An 18194-nucleotide genomic window follows, 5' to 3' on the forward strand; every position below is an offset into this window, starting at 1 on the left:
ACAATGTAACAAAAACAAACAAAAAATATAATTTTAGTTAAAAAAATACAATAATTATCTTATTAATCAAAATAAGGTTTAAGGTCTGAATGCTCAAACATAAAACGGTTCGTAGCTTGTAGGGATATAATTTGTTTTAATCAGGTCCAGGATATCCAATTTTTTTTTTTTTTTATCTGCAACTTGTATCTTCTTGGTGTATGCCGATTTCATTTCAGTAGTTTTACCCTGCGACGACTGAAGTCGCTTGTTAATCACAATTTTTTTTTACAGTCCTTTTGCTAGAATGATGTTTTTATGAAGAACGAGCTGGGACTAATTTTTCAACCTTCAGTATCTTGATTTCGCCTAACTTTAAATTTTCACTGTCTTCTATCTGAGTTGTTCCCATAATGCTGACAAACGTTTTTAAAATCGATGAAATCGTCATGGGTATTTCAGTTACTCTATACAGATTCCTCATTTCTTAATGTGTTAATGTAACATACTGCCAAGGAATATAAATTTGTCCTGATTCAATGCTTACTTTATGGATTTTTCTATCACAGAATGCACGTTATCCCTTTCATTTTGTGTTTGTCCTATAATTGGGAACTTTTGAGTGATGGACTCAGCTTGAACACAGATATAGCATGATGTACATGGCAACAGTGAATTTATTCTTCTGTTGTCCACTGCAGTTGTCTGAGTAGAAAATAATCTCAAGATCAGTACTGTGAATGGATCTGGCAGTCTCTAAATATTTGTAAACGCAAGTGTATTTCTACGGTTCCCGGTTACCTTCAAGCCAGAAGAAACATTGTACTTTATCACTTTTAAGTTTTGAAATTGTAAAGTTATACAAGTTTAATTTAGATTTGTAATAGAATAAGAAAATATCACCCAGTCACAATTATAAAAAAGTGTCATTTAACCAGCTCAACAAAGATAATCTTGTCTGTTACAATTCTGATGTGTGTCACTTTTCTACTGTGACCAGTGGCGATACCTACTTAGTGGAAAAGCGATAACTGCACTTTACTGGCTCAAATTTGGAGTTGTAAATATGTAGTTTTTTCCAGGATGTAGAGTTCAAGCGACTAGGCGCATTATAGCCTAAGCTGCTCTTGTGCCAATAGCTCTCAAACAACAACAAGAGTTCAAGCTGGTGCATCCTCCTATTATATTAACTTGAATTCGACAATTTTTGAGTTGTGTCACTTTTCCATACAATGTGCAGAAGTAGATAGCTTAAATAAATTCAAGGAAGAAGTGGACAAATGTTTGGAGTGAATGGATGGGTGAAATAGGAAGAGTTTTTTTTTTTTGGTTTTTTTTGCTGATGCTGTATAAGCTTGCTTTCTTGCATCATATGCCTCTACTAATGCTAATTATAGACCTGTAAGCTTGACCTGTTCCAGGGAAAATAATGAAACTGCTGCTTAAAAAAGTATTGCAGAATTATCTTAAGAAAAATAAAATTATATGGAAATCACAGCATGCATTGGGTGGGGGGATCCCGTTTAATCAATTTGATTACCAGATTAGTCAAGAACACAAAGAGGTACTCTTGCCACAAAAAACTTCAGTTCTGAAAATTGGAGCACTTAAAACTAGGCATTTGCAAGGAGATCTTAATGAAGTGTTTAAGGCTACAAATGAATTGATTAAACTTACCCTGCTACCATCACTGGGTTATAAAAATATATTACAAGATAAGATAAATTTAACATGAACATTATTTTCTGAAACTCATTTCTCATTTTTTACTTATTTCATTTCTCATTTCAAAAACTAATTCTGTTTTTCACTAATATTTTTGTGATTTTTTTCAGAAACCGAACTTTCTACCTGCCAAGGTCAATGAAATTTATTTGAAGATTAATTTTAAAATTACGTTGTTTTTTTTCAAAAATTGTTTTACTGATTTCGATGAACTTCTATATTTAGTTCTTATGTTCATTGCCTAGTGAACGATGATATTCTCATTCTTTCTCAGAAAACAAACATATACAAGGGACAAATTTAATTTTAAAAAGGATGTCTATAGAAGATCTGGTATTGTGGAATTGGGTGGTTGGAATAAATTTAATAAAGAATTCAACATATCATTAGATGTGATGGACAGATGAGGTGGGTAGTTTTTTGTTTGTTTGTTTTGTTTTGCTGGTTAGTGGCATGTTATACCCTCCTGGGACCCAAGGCAAAATGGAATTTGGGAGCCCCATCTAAAGAAAAAACTAATAAAGAACATTTTCCATTTCATTTTATTGTGACAAGAAAACAAATTATATGGCATAAGAGCTAAATATAAAATTTCATCAAAATCAGTAAAACCATTTTTGGAAAAAAAAAACAATTTTAAAATTAATCTTCAAGTAAAGTTCATTGACCTTGGCAGGTAGAAAGTTTGGTTTCTGATAAAAATCACAAAAATATTAGTGAAAAACAGCAATGAGTTTTTAAATGAGAAATGAAATAAGTGAGAAATGAGTTTCAGAAAATAATATGTTCATGTCAAATTTATCCTATCTTGTAATATATTTTTATAACCCACTGATGGTGGCAGGGTAACTCATAAGTGCCACTCATATATAACATTCCCATATTAACTGTTAATTAATGATTTATGGTTTACTTATAGAAATTGGATGCAAGAATCTATCAAGCACCCTGCCACTGTTTTTGCAAATATCTGTATTTTGCTTTAATAATGGCATGGTATCAGAAAAGTGGTGATTCTGAGTTTGTTTAAAGTTGCAGGTTACTTGTTTTGACTCTCCCACTAAGTCTATAAACATCTGCTGTCTTTTCCTAATTGTTTTTTTGAAAGATTTGTTTCCACAGTATAAAGATGATAACACAAAACCTGATGTTCTCTCAAAATTGTCACTACTCTGTGGGAAGCAACATATGTTTTGCATGCCATGAAGGGTCAAATTTTAAATAAACTTTGAAATATATAATTTTTAATAATACTTATATACATAGTTTGAAATTTAGAATTTTTTTTTTAAATTTGAAATTTACTTAATAGTCTTAAATTGAAAAATGAAAGACACCCAGAACCTCATGTTTCTGTTTTATATCTAACAATTTTTTTGTAATTTTTGCAAACTTTTTATAGAGAATATTATTGCCTTCTTTATATTTTTCACCAAGCTGTTCCTGAAATCTGCAAATGACAAATGGAATGTCTATACACAACTATGACTTGCAGTAAGGTGGTAGACTACCACAAATGGTAGCTATAAAAAGTATCATTTAATTTTTAAATTAAAATTAATAAAACCTTTGCACTAGTCTTAGCTATATGGCTCCCACATGGCACTAACAAATGCCCTTCATGAAATTCTGTTAATTTTGAAACCCAAACTAGTGAGATCTATGGACCCCTATATAAGTTTCTGTGTCTGTATGAACACTAGGTTTTCTGAAAAGAAAATTCAAGGTTTTATGTTAAAAACAACTCAATTTTATTGCAGAGGTCTGTAGACCAGTTCCAGAGGGTCCATTTTGCAGACCCCTGGAACTGGTCTACGAATCTCAGTTTGAGAAACACTGCTCTAAGTGATGGCACAGTATTGTTTCCATTTTGATTTTACTCAATCTATAAGAGGTTAACTGTTTGTTTACCATCTGGTAGACAACTGACAACCCCTCCCCTGCAATCCTGAATTAGGAGTGTGTCAACAGTTCATCCAGCAACATTATCCTCACCCCAGCCCACTCTGAAGGGCTGGTGGGATAGGGTTTAAAGTATGGACAATGCATCTGTGCTAGTGGTATATTATAATTTGCCTTTGTCTGTCTTGTAGTTTTCTGAAAATTGCATTTTTTTTTTTTTTTTTTTTTTAAGGAGGGTTTAAGGAAGGTTAGGAATTGAGGATATAACAGAATACAAACAAAACATTGCATATAGCACAACACATTTCAAACAATGAAATGGCTATTAGGCTATGTAAACTAGATAATACAACAGCATTTTCATTTTATCAAAAAGGCTGAAAATTAAATTTTGATATTAAAAATAAAAACAATGTATCACAGGTTAAACGATCATAGTTTAAAAAAACTACATTCAAATAAAAAAAAAATATATATGTCTGCAAAATGTCAAGCAAAAGGCTTTGTTACACTGAGTGGTGTAACCAGGACCTACTAATAAGCAGCAGATGATCTCTGAAAATTATCTGCTGATAGATTGTGTCCAACTGCTCTTCCAGCTTGGAAATTATTATTACTTCCAAGCTGGAAGAGCAGTTGGACACAATCTATCAGCAGATAATTTTCAGAGATCATCTGCTGCTTATTAGTAGGTCCTGGTTACACCACTCAGTGTAACAAACCCCTTTGCTTGGCGTTTTGCAGACTTTTTTTTTATTATTATTAGCTATATGGTGCAAGGAAACCTTTGGCTTATGCTCCACCAGCCAAAAAAAAAATTTCAGAATTAACCTGGGAGAGAGAGAGAGAAAGAAAGTGTCGGAAGTAGAAGGGGAATCACCAAGACAGAGAAGAATGATGATATCCAGCTAAGGACCCTGGGTGTGCCAAGCCCATACTCACCAGATGTGAGCCCCTAAAGCTATGAAAGTGGATGGTTTAACATGGTGAAAGTGCCACAGTCCTGTTATCCCTATTTTTTAAAGTTTCATAATTACATTATAATCGTAAATTCTTATTCAAAAATTGGGGTAAATGGTTTAAAAAATAATACAAAAGAAAACAAATTCCCTTCTACCATTGCTATATCGGTAGAAGGGGATTACAAAAATAGATATCAACAGATAATTACAATGTAAGATTTCAGTTAAACCGGCTCGTATAAAAACATAAACAGGCCGGTACACTATCGGTCTGATATTCGGCTCACGGAGCTGTTCGGAATGTTTCCGGTGGTGGGGAGGTAAAAGATAAGCCGGGGAGAGATTTTACACTTCTACACTTTAATATTATGGGAATTAAATTGTTTTAGGAGTAGGGTCAATAACGCATTGAAAATGCAGCAGACGATGGGATAATCGGCACCTCTGAATATCACAACAGATTACTAAAAAAATATATAACATATTAGACAAGCTGGATTAAATTACATCAAAGAAGTAGGCCCTTGCGTGCTGTAAAATATAAACGAACCTGTTGGTACCTGAATCCCCTTTTTAAACATAACAAGCCGCTACACGGTAGCCGAGCTAATACCGGTGCCATTTTCCGACCTTAAGCTAAATGTGTCGGGAAGGACGTGACATTACGAGATCCCAAACAGCAGCGCCAAGTGCACGTGTAGCTTATTATTTTATTAATCCTATACGATTCACCCATTTTTCCTTAGCAATAATGCATTTTGCAATAAAATACATAATGCATTTTATAACGAAACGCTAGAAAAGCATTTGTTAAATTTAAAAATTCAAATTACGTTAAAATGTTTGTGTCCTACTCTGTAGTTACGAATTTTTATTTTCTTTTACTTATCGCTAGAGGCTTCAAAAGCTGGAACTATTTCTATTTCTAGACTATTCCTAGGTCTATTTCTCTTTGGACTTCTGAGAATGTCTGATTAAATAAAATTTTCTGTTTATACTCAGAGACGACCACACGATCAAAGGAGTTCACAATACATAGAGAACGCGAGAAACCACACTGTATTTAGCAGTCACGGGCTTAAACCCCGGCTATTCAAGGCACGTGTATTTATGCAGCCTTGCGCCTTATCACTCTGCTACGGCAGGCGTATTGTATGCGATGAGAGGTTGGTCTCAGTTAAGACAACCAAGATCTTGATAAATTTTAACTGTTAATTGTTCAACCGCACAACCAATAACTACAAAAAAAAATATTTGTAGTATGAACAAATCAGTTTGGAAGTCAGACACGTTCACTTGCGACCAGCATAAGGGCTGGAACAGCATTTCTGATATAAAAGGCTTCTTATAGCACCGATTGGTTCCATTAGGAGGGGGAGGGGAGGATCACAGCCTGGTGAGTCCCTTATGGGCCATCAAATTATATGGACTATGTCATTATTAAAGCACAAAGAGGAAGGCACTTATTATACACTAAGCAGCACAATGAATTAATTTGAAAAATTTCAAGTATTAATTAAGTCACCAATTGTTGATATAATACGAATATCACAAATGTCATGTCAGTGTGATATGTTGGAGGGAGGCGTTTGAAAACGGTCAGTGTGATGCGTAGAGAAAAACATTTGGAGGGAATGGTGTGATTTTTTTTTTTTTTTTTTTTTTTTTTGGCTGATGCTGCATAAGCCCCTACACTTGCTTTCTTGCATCACGTGCCACTACTACTACTACATGACGGTGGGAAATAAGGCAATTTTTCAAGTACAGACTCTAAAACATTCCATTCAACAGACACCAGTAGTGTGTTACTGAGTCAGTCTGGTATGCCAGGAATTAGAAAAACAAAAGAAAAAAGAGAAATAAGAGTATTATAATTAAAAAAGAAGTGAGAACTAATAAATTCCAGTATATGTTTCACGACAATACTACGTCTTGTTAGGCCCCGAGAATGATTACAATTGTTAAGGGCCTGGTGACCACAGGTACTGACTGGAACTGTGGCCTTTAATTTGTTAAGAGACGGTAAGTATCGAGGTATGATGGTTTTGTTTGTTATTAGGAGCATTAGCAACTAAGGCCATATTGCTCCGGGATATGCGGTGGTCATTCCCTGACCTTTCCGCATCTTCTGTATTCGGTGGTGACGGGCTCGAACCCCGGTCTAATCAAGAAGCGTATGCTACGCACTGCTGCTCCTTCCCACCTGGCTATGGAGGCGCCGAGCTATGATGCAAATAATAATTGATATCATATATTTGGATCTTAGAAAGGCTTTTGATATTGTTACACATGGAAGACTGCTGCACAAATTAAAGCAATGTGGCATTGGTGGCAAATTGCTGCTATGGATAAAGGGATGGTTGAGTGAGAGAAGACAGAGTGTTAATCAATGAACACTGTTCTTCGTGGACTAATGTTATTAATGGAGTCCCCCAGGCTTCAGTGTTGGGTCTATTGCTGTTTTCTGTATTCATTAATGATATTGATGATGCTTAATGTCCAAGTTTGCAGACGATACGAAGGTTGGCAGGGTTGTTAATGACACTAATGACAGTACACTGCTGCAACAGGATCTAGAAAAGTTGAGCAGATGGGCTGAGAGGTGGCAAATGAAGTTTAACATTGACAAATGTAAAGTACTGCATATGGAAAGCAGTAGCCCCGGAGTAACGTATCAACTGTGAGGTACTACACTGACAGTAGTAGAGAATGAAAAGGACCTGGGGATAATTGTGCATGCAGATATGAAGTTTTCTGAATAGTGCAGGCTGGCTGCAAGAGTAGCTCATGGCGTCTTGTCAATGACATACAGGAATTTTTCTAGCAGGGATAAGGAGGCGATTATCTCTTTGTATAAGGCAATCGTCAGGCCACACCATGAGTACTGTATACAGGTCTGGAAGCCTCATTTTAAGAAGGATCTAGAGCTGCTGGAACGATACACAGAAAGGCAACAAGATTAGTGAATGGAACAAAGGGTTGCTCTTATGAAGAAAGGCTTATGCAATAAAGAGTTCTTCTTAAGTTTTGCAAATTACAGTGTCTGGAGACTAGCACCTGCGAGGTGATCTGATTGAGGTGTATAAAGCCTTGAATGGTTCGAGCATGATCAATGCTGATGGGATTCTTCCTCTTGCTCAGAATAATCGTCTGAGAAGGCATAAATTCAAATTGAGGAAAGACAGTTGTAGGATAGATGTGCGGAAATTTGCTTTTAGGGTGATTGATTACTGGAACAAACTTCCATCTGTCATTGTAAAAGTTGATAGCTTAAATAGATTCAAGGCAGAACTAGATAAACATTTGGAGCGAGTGGATGGGTGAAATAAGAAGAGAAGGTTTTTTTTTTTTTTGGCTGATGCTATATAAGCTTGCTTTCTTGCATCATGTGTCTTTACTAATGCTATTTCTTAATATCTCAATACTTACCGTCGTTACGTGAGTAACGAAGGTGTTCCAATGTATTACTAGTATATTAAAGTCCAAATGATGATGAGTTCAACGAACAACTGTGCTTGTTAACAGGAGAGACCGTTATTACATAGTTGGGATACACTTTAATAGAATGGATGCAAGAATATTCGCTGATGCTATCGAGGCAGTGTCGGAAAACTGGCAGCTTGGTGGAATACGTAGACAAATAGATTAACTACAGCCACAGGTAGACACGAAAATGATTCTTGCACTGCTTCTATTGGAAGATGCAGCAGTCTGAAAAGCACTGTGTCAGGGTTTCAAGCACTGCTGTGGATCACCATGGAACAGATAATTATGGGCTGTGTTAGGATAACGAAAACTAAGAACAGGTGCATGTATACCTGCATATAAACTAATGCTAGGGGCATAGTAAATAATTTCATGAATTTGAAATGCTGATTAAGTCATCAAATGCAGACAATTGTGGGAATACTGGAAACAAAATTATCATTCAGACATAAGGAATGCGGAATTTGAATATGAAGAGTACATTGTGTACAGAAAGAATCGACAGAAAAGGGGCGGGTGGAGTTATGCACTTAGTAAAGAAGCATGTTAAATCTAAGGGAACACATCCAGTCGACATGGGTGGCCAGTGCAATTAAGCCAGTTTAGTATGACATAACCCCCGAGGCTCACATCTGGTGAGTATGGGCTTGGCACACCCAGGGTCCTGAGCTGGATATCATCATTCTTCTCTTTCTTGGTGATTCCCTTCTACTTCTGACCCTCTCTCTCGCAGGGTAATTTGGGAATTTTTTGTTTTTTTTTTTCCTGGTGCAGCATAAGCCTCAGACTTCCTTGTACCATATGGCTAATAATAATAATAAGAAGAAGAAGAACTAGGAAAATCAAAAAGAAAGAGCGGAAGTGTGTTATAGGTTTAATGACTGTGATGAGTACAATGAATAACTATACAGACAGAGTGGGACAGTAAATTAGAATGTCTTATAACGCGGGACTTTAACTTTGCAGATATTCGCTGTACCATCAGCCGAAAATGAAAAAAAAAAAACCCTTATTTCACCCATCCCCTCGCTCCAAATGTTTGTCAAGTTCTGCATTGAATCTATTTAAGCTATCAACTTCTACGACAGATGGAAGTTTGTTCCAGCAATCAACCACCCACTGGCTAAAGGCAAACTTCCGCACATATACCGTACAACCGTCTTTCCTCAATTTGAATTTATGCCCTCTCAGGCGATTATCCTGAGCAAGGGGAAGAATCCCATCAGCATTGAGCATGCTCAAACCATTCAAGGCTTTATACACCTCAATCAGATCACCTCGCAGGTGCCTCGTCTCCAGGCACTGTAATTTGCAAAACTGAAGCCTTTCTTCGTAAGAGCAACCCTTTGTTCCATTCACTAATCTTGTTGCCCTTCTCTGTATTCGTTTCAACAGCTCTACATCCTTCTCAAAATGAGGCCTGCAGACCTGTATATAATACTCAAGGTGTGGCCTGACCATTGCCTTATACAAGGGGATAGTCACCTCCTTATCCCTGCTAGAAAAATTATTGTTATCATTGACAAGACACCATGAGCTACTCTTGCAGACCGTCTGCACTGGTCAGAAAACTTCATATCTGCCTGCACAATTACCCCCAGGTCCTTTTCGTTCTCTACCACTGTCAGTGTAGCACCACAGAGTTGATACGTTACTCTGGGATTACTGCATCCCATATGAAGTATTTTACATTTGTCAATGTTAAACTTCATTTGCCATCTCCCTCAGCCCATCTGCTCAACTTTTCTAGATCCTGTTGCAGCAGTGTACCGTCATTAATGTTATTAACAACCCTGTCACCCTTCGTATTGGCGCCTCCGTAGCCAGGTGGGCAGGAGCAGCAGTGCGTAGCACACGCTTCTTGATTAGACTGGGGTTCGAGCCCGTGACTACCAAATACGGAGGATGCGGAAAGGTCAGGGAATGGCCACCGCATATCCTCGGAGCAATACGGCCCCAGTTGCTAATGCTCCTAAAAGCCAAATAACAAACAAACAAACAAATCCTTCGTATCGTCTGCAAACTTGGACATTAAGCCTGATACACCATCATAAATATCATTTATTAATACAGAAAACAACAATGGACCCAACACTGACCCTTAAGGGACTCCACTAATAACATTAGTCCATGAAGAGCAGTGTCCATTGATTACCACTCTCTGTCTTCTGTCACTCAACCATCCCTTTATCCATAGCAGCAATTTTCCTCCAATGTCACACTACTCCAATTTGTGCAGCAGTCTTCCGTGTGCAACAGTATCAAAGACCTTTCTAAGATCCAAATATTTGATATCAAAGTTATTCTTCGCATCCAGTTCCTTTGTGACTACATCATAGTATCCATAGTAAAAAAGGCCTACGTGCTCTGGATTCATTACGAAAACTTTTTATTTTTGTTGCTCAGAGCAAAACTGTAAATACAACTAATTAGCTTTCGGCTGGGAGGCAGCCTTCTTCAGATTGAATACATGAATGGCAGTTGGAATAGAGATGTGCACTGCCAGGATGGTGCGTGAGGCGCGTGGTTAATTGTTTGATGCTTGTGGCTGTGACATATCGTGGTGACGTGGCCAGCGTTTGTCTATGGATAGAATTACTGCCTCTGTGCTGGGGTTAACTTGGCAACCACTGTTCCTGTTCAAAGAGGCATCCGAGCATTTTATATTTAACAATTCCAACCAGGTGCGCTTTAGGTAATGGTGGGACCTGTCCACAACTACCCGTCCCCACTCTTCTACAGAGCGGTTTGGTCTATCGCATCTCTTGCCGTGACTGCACCAGCTGCTACTTTGGAGAGACTGGACGTCGACTCGAGAAACGTCTCTCAGAACATAAAAGGGCGATCCGTTTGGCAGATATAGAACACTCAGCTATCGCCGAGCATGTCTGGACAACCCGCCACGACATCGACCCACACCGCGATGTCGTGGTTGTGGACAGGTCCCACCATTACCTAAAGCGCACCTGGTTGGAATCGTTAAATATAAAATGCTCGGATGCCTCTTTGAACAGGAACAGTGGTTGCCAAGTTAACCCCATCACAGAGGCAGTAATTCTATCCATAGACAAACGCTGGCCACGTCACCACGATATGTCACAGCCACAAGCATCAAACAATTAACCACGTGCCTCACGCACCATCCTGGCAGTGCACATCTCTATTCCAACTGCCATTCATGTATTCAATCTGAAGAAGGCTGCCTCCCAGCCGAAAGCTAATTAGTTGTATTTACAGTTTTGCTCTGAGCAACAAAAATAAAAAGTTTTCGTATCATAGTATCCAATCAAATTTGTCAGACAAGACCTCCCTTTAATAACCCCATGCTGTGCCCGAGCTATAACTGAAGTCTTGTCTAGATGATCCTGCAATGCTTCTTTAACCAGTGCCTCCATTAATTTCCCTGGAACAGAAGTAAATCTAACAGGTCTCTAATTACCTGTGTCTCTCTTTGATCCTTCTTTGTGGATTGAGGTCACATTTGCACATCTCCAGTCCATGGGTACCTGCCCCTGAGTCCAGGGAAGCTCTCATAATTATGGCTAAGAGTTTGCTTACTTCCTTTGCCGCCTCCTTTTATATAACTGGATAGATTCCATCCACCCCAGGTGCCTTTCTTATGTTTATCTTCAACAATTTCTCCCCCACTTTACTCTCATTTATTACAAGATTATCTAACTTAATGCCAGAGTTGAATATACCTCTCGCATTCCCCTCCCTGAATAACTCCTCATGTGTGAATATAGATGCAAATTATTCATTTAGTTGTTAGCTACCTGAGCAGGATCATCAACAGTTGAACCATCGATATCAAGTGGACCAATCTGATTCATCCCCTTCCTTCTAGAGTTTACATAAGTAAAGAACTCTTTGCTGTTTTTCTTTGCATCCTTTCACAAAGATTTCTCGTAATCTGCCTTTACCTGCCTAACTTCCTTTGTAACTTTGTTACAGATCAGCTTATATCTATCATAGGCTTCTGTGTCACATGTTAATTTATACGTATCCCATGCATTTTTCTTCTCTGTCACATGTCCAGTTAGTTCATCTGACGTCCATTTAAGCCTAAATCTTGAACAATATTTTTTGTTGGTATGAAAAGCCTGGTAGCTTTCAAGATTAATTCTTTGAATGCTTCCCATTTTGAATTTGCTGTTGGTAACATCGTCAGTTGGTCCTACCGTATAGAATTGAAATACTCTCTCAGACCACCGTAGTCACCTTTACCAAAGCAAAACCCTTCCCTGATGGTAGTGTCCTCTTTGAGTAAATCCCACTTCAGCACACTGTGATCACTGCTACCTAGTGGTTCCTTTATGTGCAGATTGTTGGTGCATGAAGAATAGCATGCTTCCAAACTACAAATTCCAGTCAATCTCTGGCAAATTAAATTCCCCCATTATAAGACACTGATTTACTGGCCCACTCTATTTCTCTGTACAATTGCTCATTATACTCATCAGATTAATTTGGCCTATAACACACACCTACTCTCATTTTTCCTTTCCCAGTGCTTATGTCACACCTAACAGACTCAACATTACATTGTCCACCAACATCAATTGGATTAATTTTGGGACATATCCGTCATCAGTGTGGAGTCGTCATAGGCATCCTCCTCTTTATTTATTGCATTCTATATTATGTAGGGTCAAGTTTAGGTGTCATTTCTGGGTGTTCCGACAGTAAGGATTTGTTGATAGGGACACCATTCCCTTACTTATGTTCCTTGCTGCTCTTTTCTTGTTCGTTTGGTGCGGGTTTATGGTCTGCTTTGTTAATCTCTTACGTTGTTATGCAGCGCAATCAATGTCCTCCTTGCGAAAAGATCCTGCTCGAACTAACTGAATGCTTTGCATCCTTCTTCCGTGTCCAGTAAAATATGTTCCTAGTTACGGGGAAGGTACGTAGTCTTGGTTTATAGCATGCTTCAGAGATCCTCATAGTATTCACGATCATACATTATGTGTTGCCAAGTCTAACTCTCCACATCCACAGTTTGGGTCGTTTACAATTCTCATATTGTTTAGTTTGGCATTTATAGCACCATGGCCCGTTAGTAGGTATGTAGTGTGTAATCCTGAGAAGAACCAATGTTGGGTCTTGGGGCAGACTGTGCTGACTTGGGGAAAAAGTATAAAGTGTGTTTAGGGTCTAACGGCACCAAGGGTTCCCGCATCTACGTGTAGTCTACGTTGTCGTGTGTTACAGAACACTGTAAACGCCAGAGATTTAAAAGTGTATGGATACTGTTGGATGTAGTGTCGGGTACCGTTGTTCATCTGGCCATTCAGCCGCTGTACCCCTACTGAGGCCCAACTTTGCTCACACTTAGCCCCGTAGAGGCAAGCCAGGTACACCAGTATTTTTAAATAAGTACTCTGGCAGGTTCTACCACCTAATTTCCTGGGAATTCAGTGGCTAGGATCATAAAAAAAAGAAAGAGGTGGCTAGGATAATTTTGACATGGGACGAACGCTAGTTGGAAAGCTATAGGGGGAGGGGAGACTGAAGTCTAGGGTAGATGACCCGAAAATCAGTGAGGCAGGTCCATGCCCACCAGAAGGAAAGAGGAAGTGGTGGGGAGGAGACAAGGGGACCTTCACCTCCTCCCCGCCAGGACAGGGGAGAAACAGGGCCATGCAAGGGAGCACGGGTTCAGGATCGCCACGTGGCATTGGCAGCAATTCTGCGTGAAGTCATAGTTGGCAGAATCCAGTCCGAGAAGGTCAAATTCGAGTAGTGCAATCCTGGGACAGATAGGTCCCGTCCAGGTGGTGAAGTCATTTCAGTAGTGAGCTGCATGAAGATATATTTGGTAGAGTGAATCCGAGAGGATCAAATTCGAGTAGTGTCAATCCTGGGACAAAGAAGTCCTGTCCAGATAATGGAGTCATTTCAGTGGTGAATCAACTTGGTGGGGGCGAAGCCGGAGCGGCAGTCATGGTAGATCGAGGTTATATTGAGGCTGCATTGTAAAGGAACCATTATTGTGCACGTTGAAAGTCTTCACGGGGATTGCAGTATGCTGAAGCAAGCAGTGATCTTGACACATGGCTGATGTGGCCGTTTCATTGTCTGGTTAGGTCTGATTCTGAGGTTGTGGTAGGGTTTTCTGCCTTGTGAAGGGCCCTGAGCAAAGTTCGAAAAGGCTGTATAGGTATGGTGGTCTTCCAGGAGATGTTGCTCCTGGTCTCTCGTGATGAAATGAATTTGCGTAATGAGAGATCTGAGGTTATCATATAGTAGGCTGTCATGCATCAAGTGGTCCCAGGTCTCCTGGGCACCACAGGTGCAAAGGGAGCTGTCGGAAAGTCCAAGAAGGTTCAGTTTGCTGCGAAAGGCACCACCCTGTTAGGAGGTACGTGGTTAGAAGGCCTGGGGAGAACCAGGATGGTGATTTGGGATATACTTTGCATATGTCCGGTATAAATTTGCGGGTGATGGCCCCTTTCGTGGATTCAGGCCATCTAGCATGCCAGGTCTGTTGTAAGTAGGTTAGGATCTACTTTTTTCACTGGAATAGGTGTTAACAGGATCCGTGGTAAAATCAATAAAGGTGGTAGACTTTCCTCTGCTGAGCTGATACAGCATCCCCACATAGGCCACCTCAAGGTCTAGGGGCAGTACACCGGCGAGGACCTGTAGAGCGTGCGTGCTGAAGGTGCAACATGCTCTGGTTATCGTAAGGAGAATTGGCTGTAGAATGATGTTAAGCTTTCTTTGTCCTACCACAGTGGAGGCTTTGGTGAACCATATGCCAGAACCGTAGGTGATAGCCGGTATGAATATGGCTTTATAGAGTAATGCTAGAGTACGTTTTTTGAGACCCCAATCTCAGTGGGTCATCCTGGCAACCAGTGAAATGTAATTTCTTATTTTCTTCTGTAGATAGTTGAGATGTGGGAGAAATGTTAATTTTTTGTCGATGATAATGACAAGGAGTTTCAGCTTGGTAACAAGCTTGATGGTTGTGTGCCATGTATCTTGATTTGAGGCGGCCTCCACGGATAAAGATAGCCCTTTAGGAGAATGGATTGGGTTTTAGTGGATGAGATGCTCAGATGGTTTTTTCGGACCCACTCTTGCAGGGTAGTAAGAGCTCTGTTGGCAGATACTTCAAGTTGAGTCTTGGAGTCCCCTGCCAGGATCAGGGAGAGATCATCAACGTATGCCAAGGTCTGGACATCGCCTAAGTCAGTACTGAGAAGCTCGTCGAGTACAGAGTTCCATAAAAGGGAGCCCAGGACAGAGCCCTGAGGGCAACCTCGGTGGACATGACGTTCCACACTGGAGAAGGGAGCCTGAACCACAATGCTCCTGTCACTGAGATAGCTGGCAATGCAGTTGTAGAGATTTCCTCGGAGCTCAGCGCGTCTCAGCCGTCCGCGTACGCTAGGCCACCATAAGGTGTCGAATGCCCCAGCAAAGTCGATCGAGATGACGAGGAGGTACTTCTGGGTGTAGTTCCTGGCAGCATTGGTAATGGTCTCCAGCGCATCGACCGTAGACATGCCCGACTTGAATCCAAATTGATTTCGTGCTGGTAGCTGTGCAGTATTGTAGTGATTTTCCAGTCTCCGTCTAAGGAGCTGCTCAAAGACCTTACTCAGCACAGAAAGGAGAGCAATAGGTCTGTACGAGTCAAGTCGATCGTGCGGTTTAGTTGGATTTTTGAGTATGAGCCGAATGGACGCAGTTTTCCAATCAGTTGGGAACCATCCGTTTAGCAGGCAATGGTTGAAGAGGTTTAGCAGGGTTTCAGGAGCGAATTCGGCAACTTTTTTAATTATTTCGAGCTCGAGCATGTGACTTATGACTTATTTCTCAGTCTCCCAACGGCCATAGAGAGATCCTCGACGGTGAGAGGCTCTTCCACCAGTGTTGAGTTATAGTTGTTATTGTCGAGGCAAAGCTACTGTTGTTCTGGAGAGTTGTCATCTGGTGGCTGTTTGAAAGAGTGATCAAGTATGTTTGAAATTGAATGCTGCCAGGTGCAGGTCACGTGGCCTTGTGGGGTGATTGTGGAGCGAATAACTTCACCTCTTGGCAGTTTATTTGTTGTTACCTTGAACACCCCAGGGGTCAGAGTTATCAACTGTTGATACCAAGTGCTCCAGGACAGTCTTTTGCGCTGCCTGATCATCGCGTTGTAGGCGTTTCGAGTCTCTCTGTACTCCTGCCAGAGGTATTCAATTTCTGCGGGGGGGGGCAGGATCGGCCTGAAGCTTCCCCTGACCACCAAGGGACAGCCCCAGGGATGGGATTTTTCCGTTTGGGTATGAATTTTCTTGTGATTTCTCCCCTACAGGAGTTGGATCATCTCTCTCTCTCTCTCTCTCTCTCTCTTGCAATGCCTGCCACAGGTGCAGCACCAGCCGCGTTTTTTAAATGTTTCCGATTATTCGCCGGATCTGTTGTGTACCCTATGAACGTCGTTTGGCTGTAGAGAGCATGTACATTAGCCCACAACGCACCACCTCTAGATAAAGGGGAAAGCACGCCCGCCAGGGTCTGTTGGGCATGGGTGTGCACCATACAGCAGGCACGATATGTCTCTGGACAGTGTCAATAATTCTTTTGTTGACGGCTGTAACTGCCCTGGTAAACCATACCGGCGGCCGTAGATTATTACCGAGATAAAAATCGCTTTGTAGTAGAGTGCCAGAGTTCTTCATTTTAGTCCCCAGTCTTTTCTAGTGATTCTTGCAATCATGGCCGTGTATTTATCGAGAGGGCACGCACAAACAAGACAGTAAAACAGGTGCAAGAAGATGGCTTCGAAGAGAGGTCTGGAAAGCCAGCACCGTCCAAATCAAATCTTCATTGTTGTGGAAAGAAGGCATTTAAGACTAGAAGACAAACGCGGCGTGCGGCCGAAAATTCGTCATCTGGAAATTTAAAATATCCAAGCATCTGTTCTCAAATATCCAAAAATGTCATCATGAGAACGGCTTGCAGAGTTGGTTGTTTCGCAAACATCATTATATCGAAAGCATATAGGCCAACTATTCTTTGTGAAATTATCAGATGCAGATCAAGAAAGGAGAGTAACAGTTTGTGGCAGATTGATGCAACATTTTTATGCCATTTCTAAGAGATCAAAGGTTATGCTTAGTGACGATTGTGCTGTTTACCTCGATTCTCCACACAGTGTTTACTATTGGAGTGATACCAATCCACATATGTCGTGCAAGACAATTCACCACATGTTATGGTTTGGGCGGCATTATCTGTCTCCACCATCTCATTGGTCCTTACTTTTTTGATGGGCCAGTCAACCAACAGTCAAATCTGAACATTCTAGAAAATTACTTCATACCAAAACTTGAGAGAAGTGGAATAGCCCATGAAATTTATTTCAGCAGGAGGGGGACACTTGCGCATTATTCATCTGCAGTTCTAAATTATTCCCTGGAATATACTGCCGTGAAGGGAGTTTGTCTCGCACCAATGTAACACTTATGTATCTTGGTAAGACAAATAAAGATTTATTTATAATCTCAACCAAATTTTCGATTAATAATAAAGTATTTCATTATATTCCTTAATATATAAGGAATATTGAATAATACAGGAACTCCCCGACTTACGTAAGTTTTTGTCGGCCAGTGAAAAGTTTAAAAAAATCGTGGAAATGCATTTTGCATCCAGTAGGAATAAATGGGGATATCGTGAAAGTATCGTAATGTGAACCAAAAAATACATTGTGGTTTTTTTTTTTTTTTTGTAATTCGTTCCAAGTCCTTGGAAGTTGAAAATTTCGCTATATTACTAAGCTATTTATCTCTCTAAAACGTCATATTTATAATGGAAATTGCACTACCTTGCACTTTCCGGTTTATTGGGCTTTTCTGTTAGTGCATCTAATTATAAACGGGCAGTAAACTCGATCTTATTGCATTTGCGATAATACCGATAACTGCAGTTGTGAGGGTTTTTACGCTATTATGGTGAAATGTGTTCCCCTTCACTGAATTCTTCAATCATATAAAAAAAAAAAAATTTTTCAGAAACTTCTCTGCATTCCTATTCACGTATTACGATGATGAAGGGAAAGGGACCAACGAAAAGTGCAAGTGGTGGTAGTTCCAGGAAACGAAACAACATTGATTAAGAAATGAAGATGAAAATGATTAA

General features: G+C 40.0%; 1 protein-coding gene across 2 annotated transcripts in view; it reads right to left on the reverse strand.

Annotated features, from left to right (window-relative positions):
* Positions 1–5224, reverse strand: part of Cyt-c1 (Cytochrome c1) — a 92796-nt gene extending 87572 nt beyond the window's left edge. Inside the window, exon 1 of one of the 2 annotated variants that reach the window (XM_090383920.1) lies at positions 5119–5224. In XM_090383920.1, the coding sequence (XP_090240046.1) occupies positions 5119–5190 (72 nt within the window). In that variant the 5' untranslated portion in view covers positions 5191–5224. The remainder of the gene's footprint in view (positions 1–5118) is intronic. The other variant, XM_090383921.1, reaches the window with a different exon arrangement.
* Between the last annotated feature and the right edge of the window lie 12970 nt (positions 5225–18194).

Source organism: Mastigoproctus giganteus, chromosome 10 (genome assembly GCF_048544385.1).
Source record: "Mastigoproctus giganteus isolate SK-2022 chromosome 10, ASM4854438v1, whole genome shotgun sequence".
Lineage (NCBI taxonomy): Eukaryota > Metazoa > Arthropoda > Arachnida > Uropygi > Thelyphonidae > Mastigoproctus > Mastigoproctus giganteus.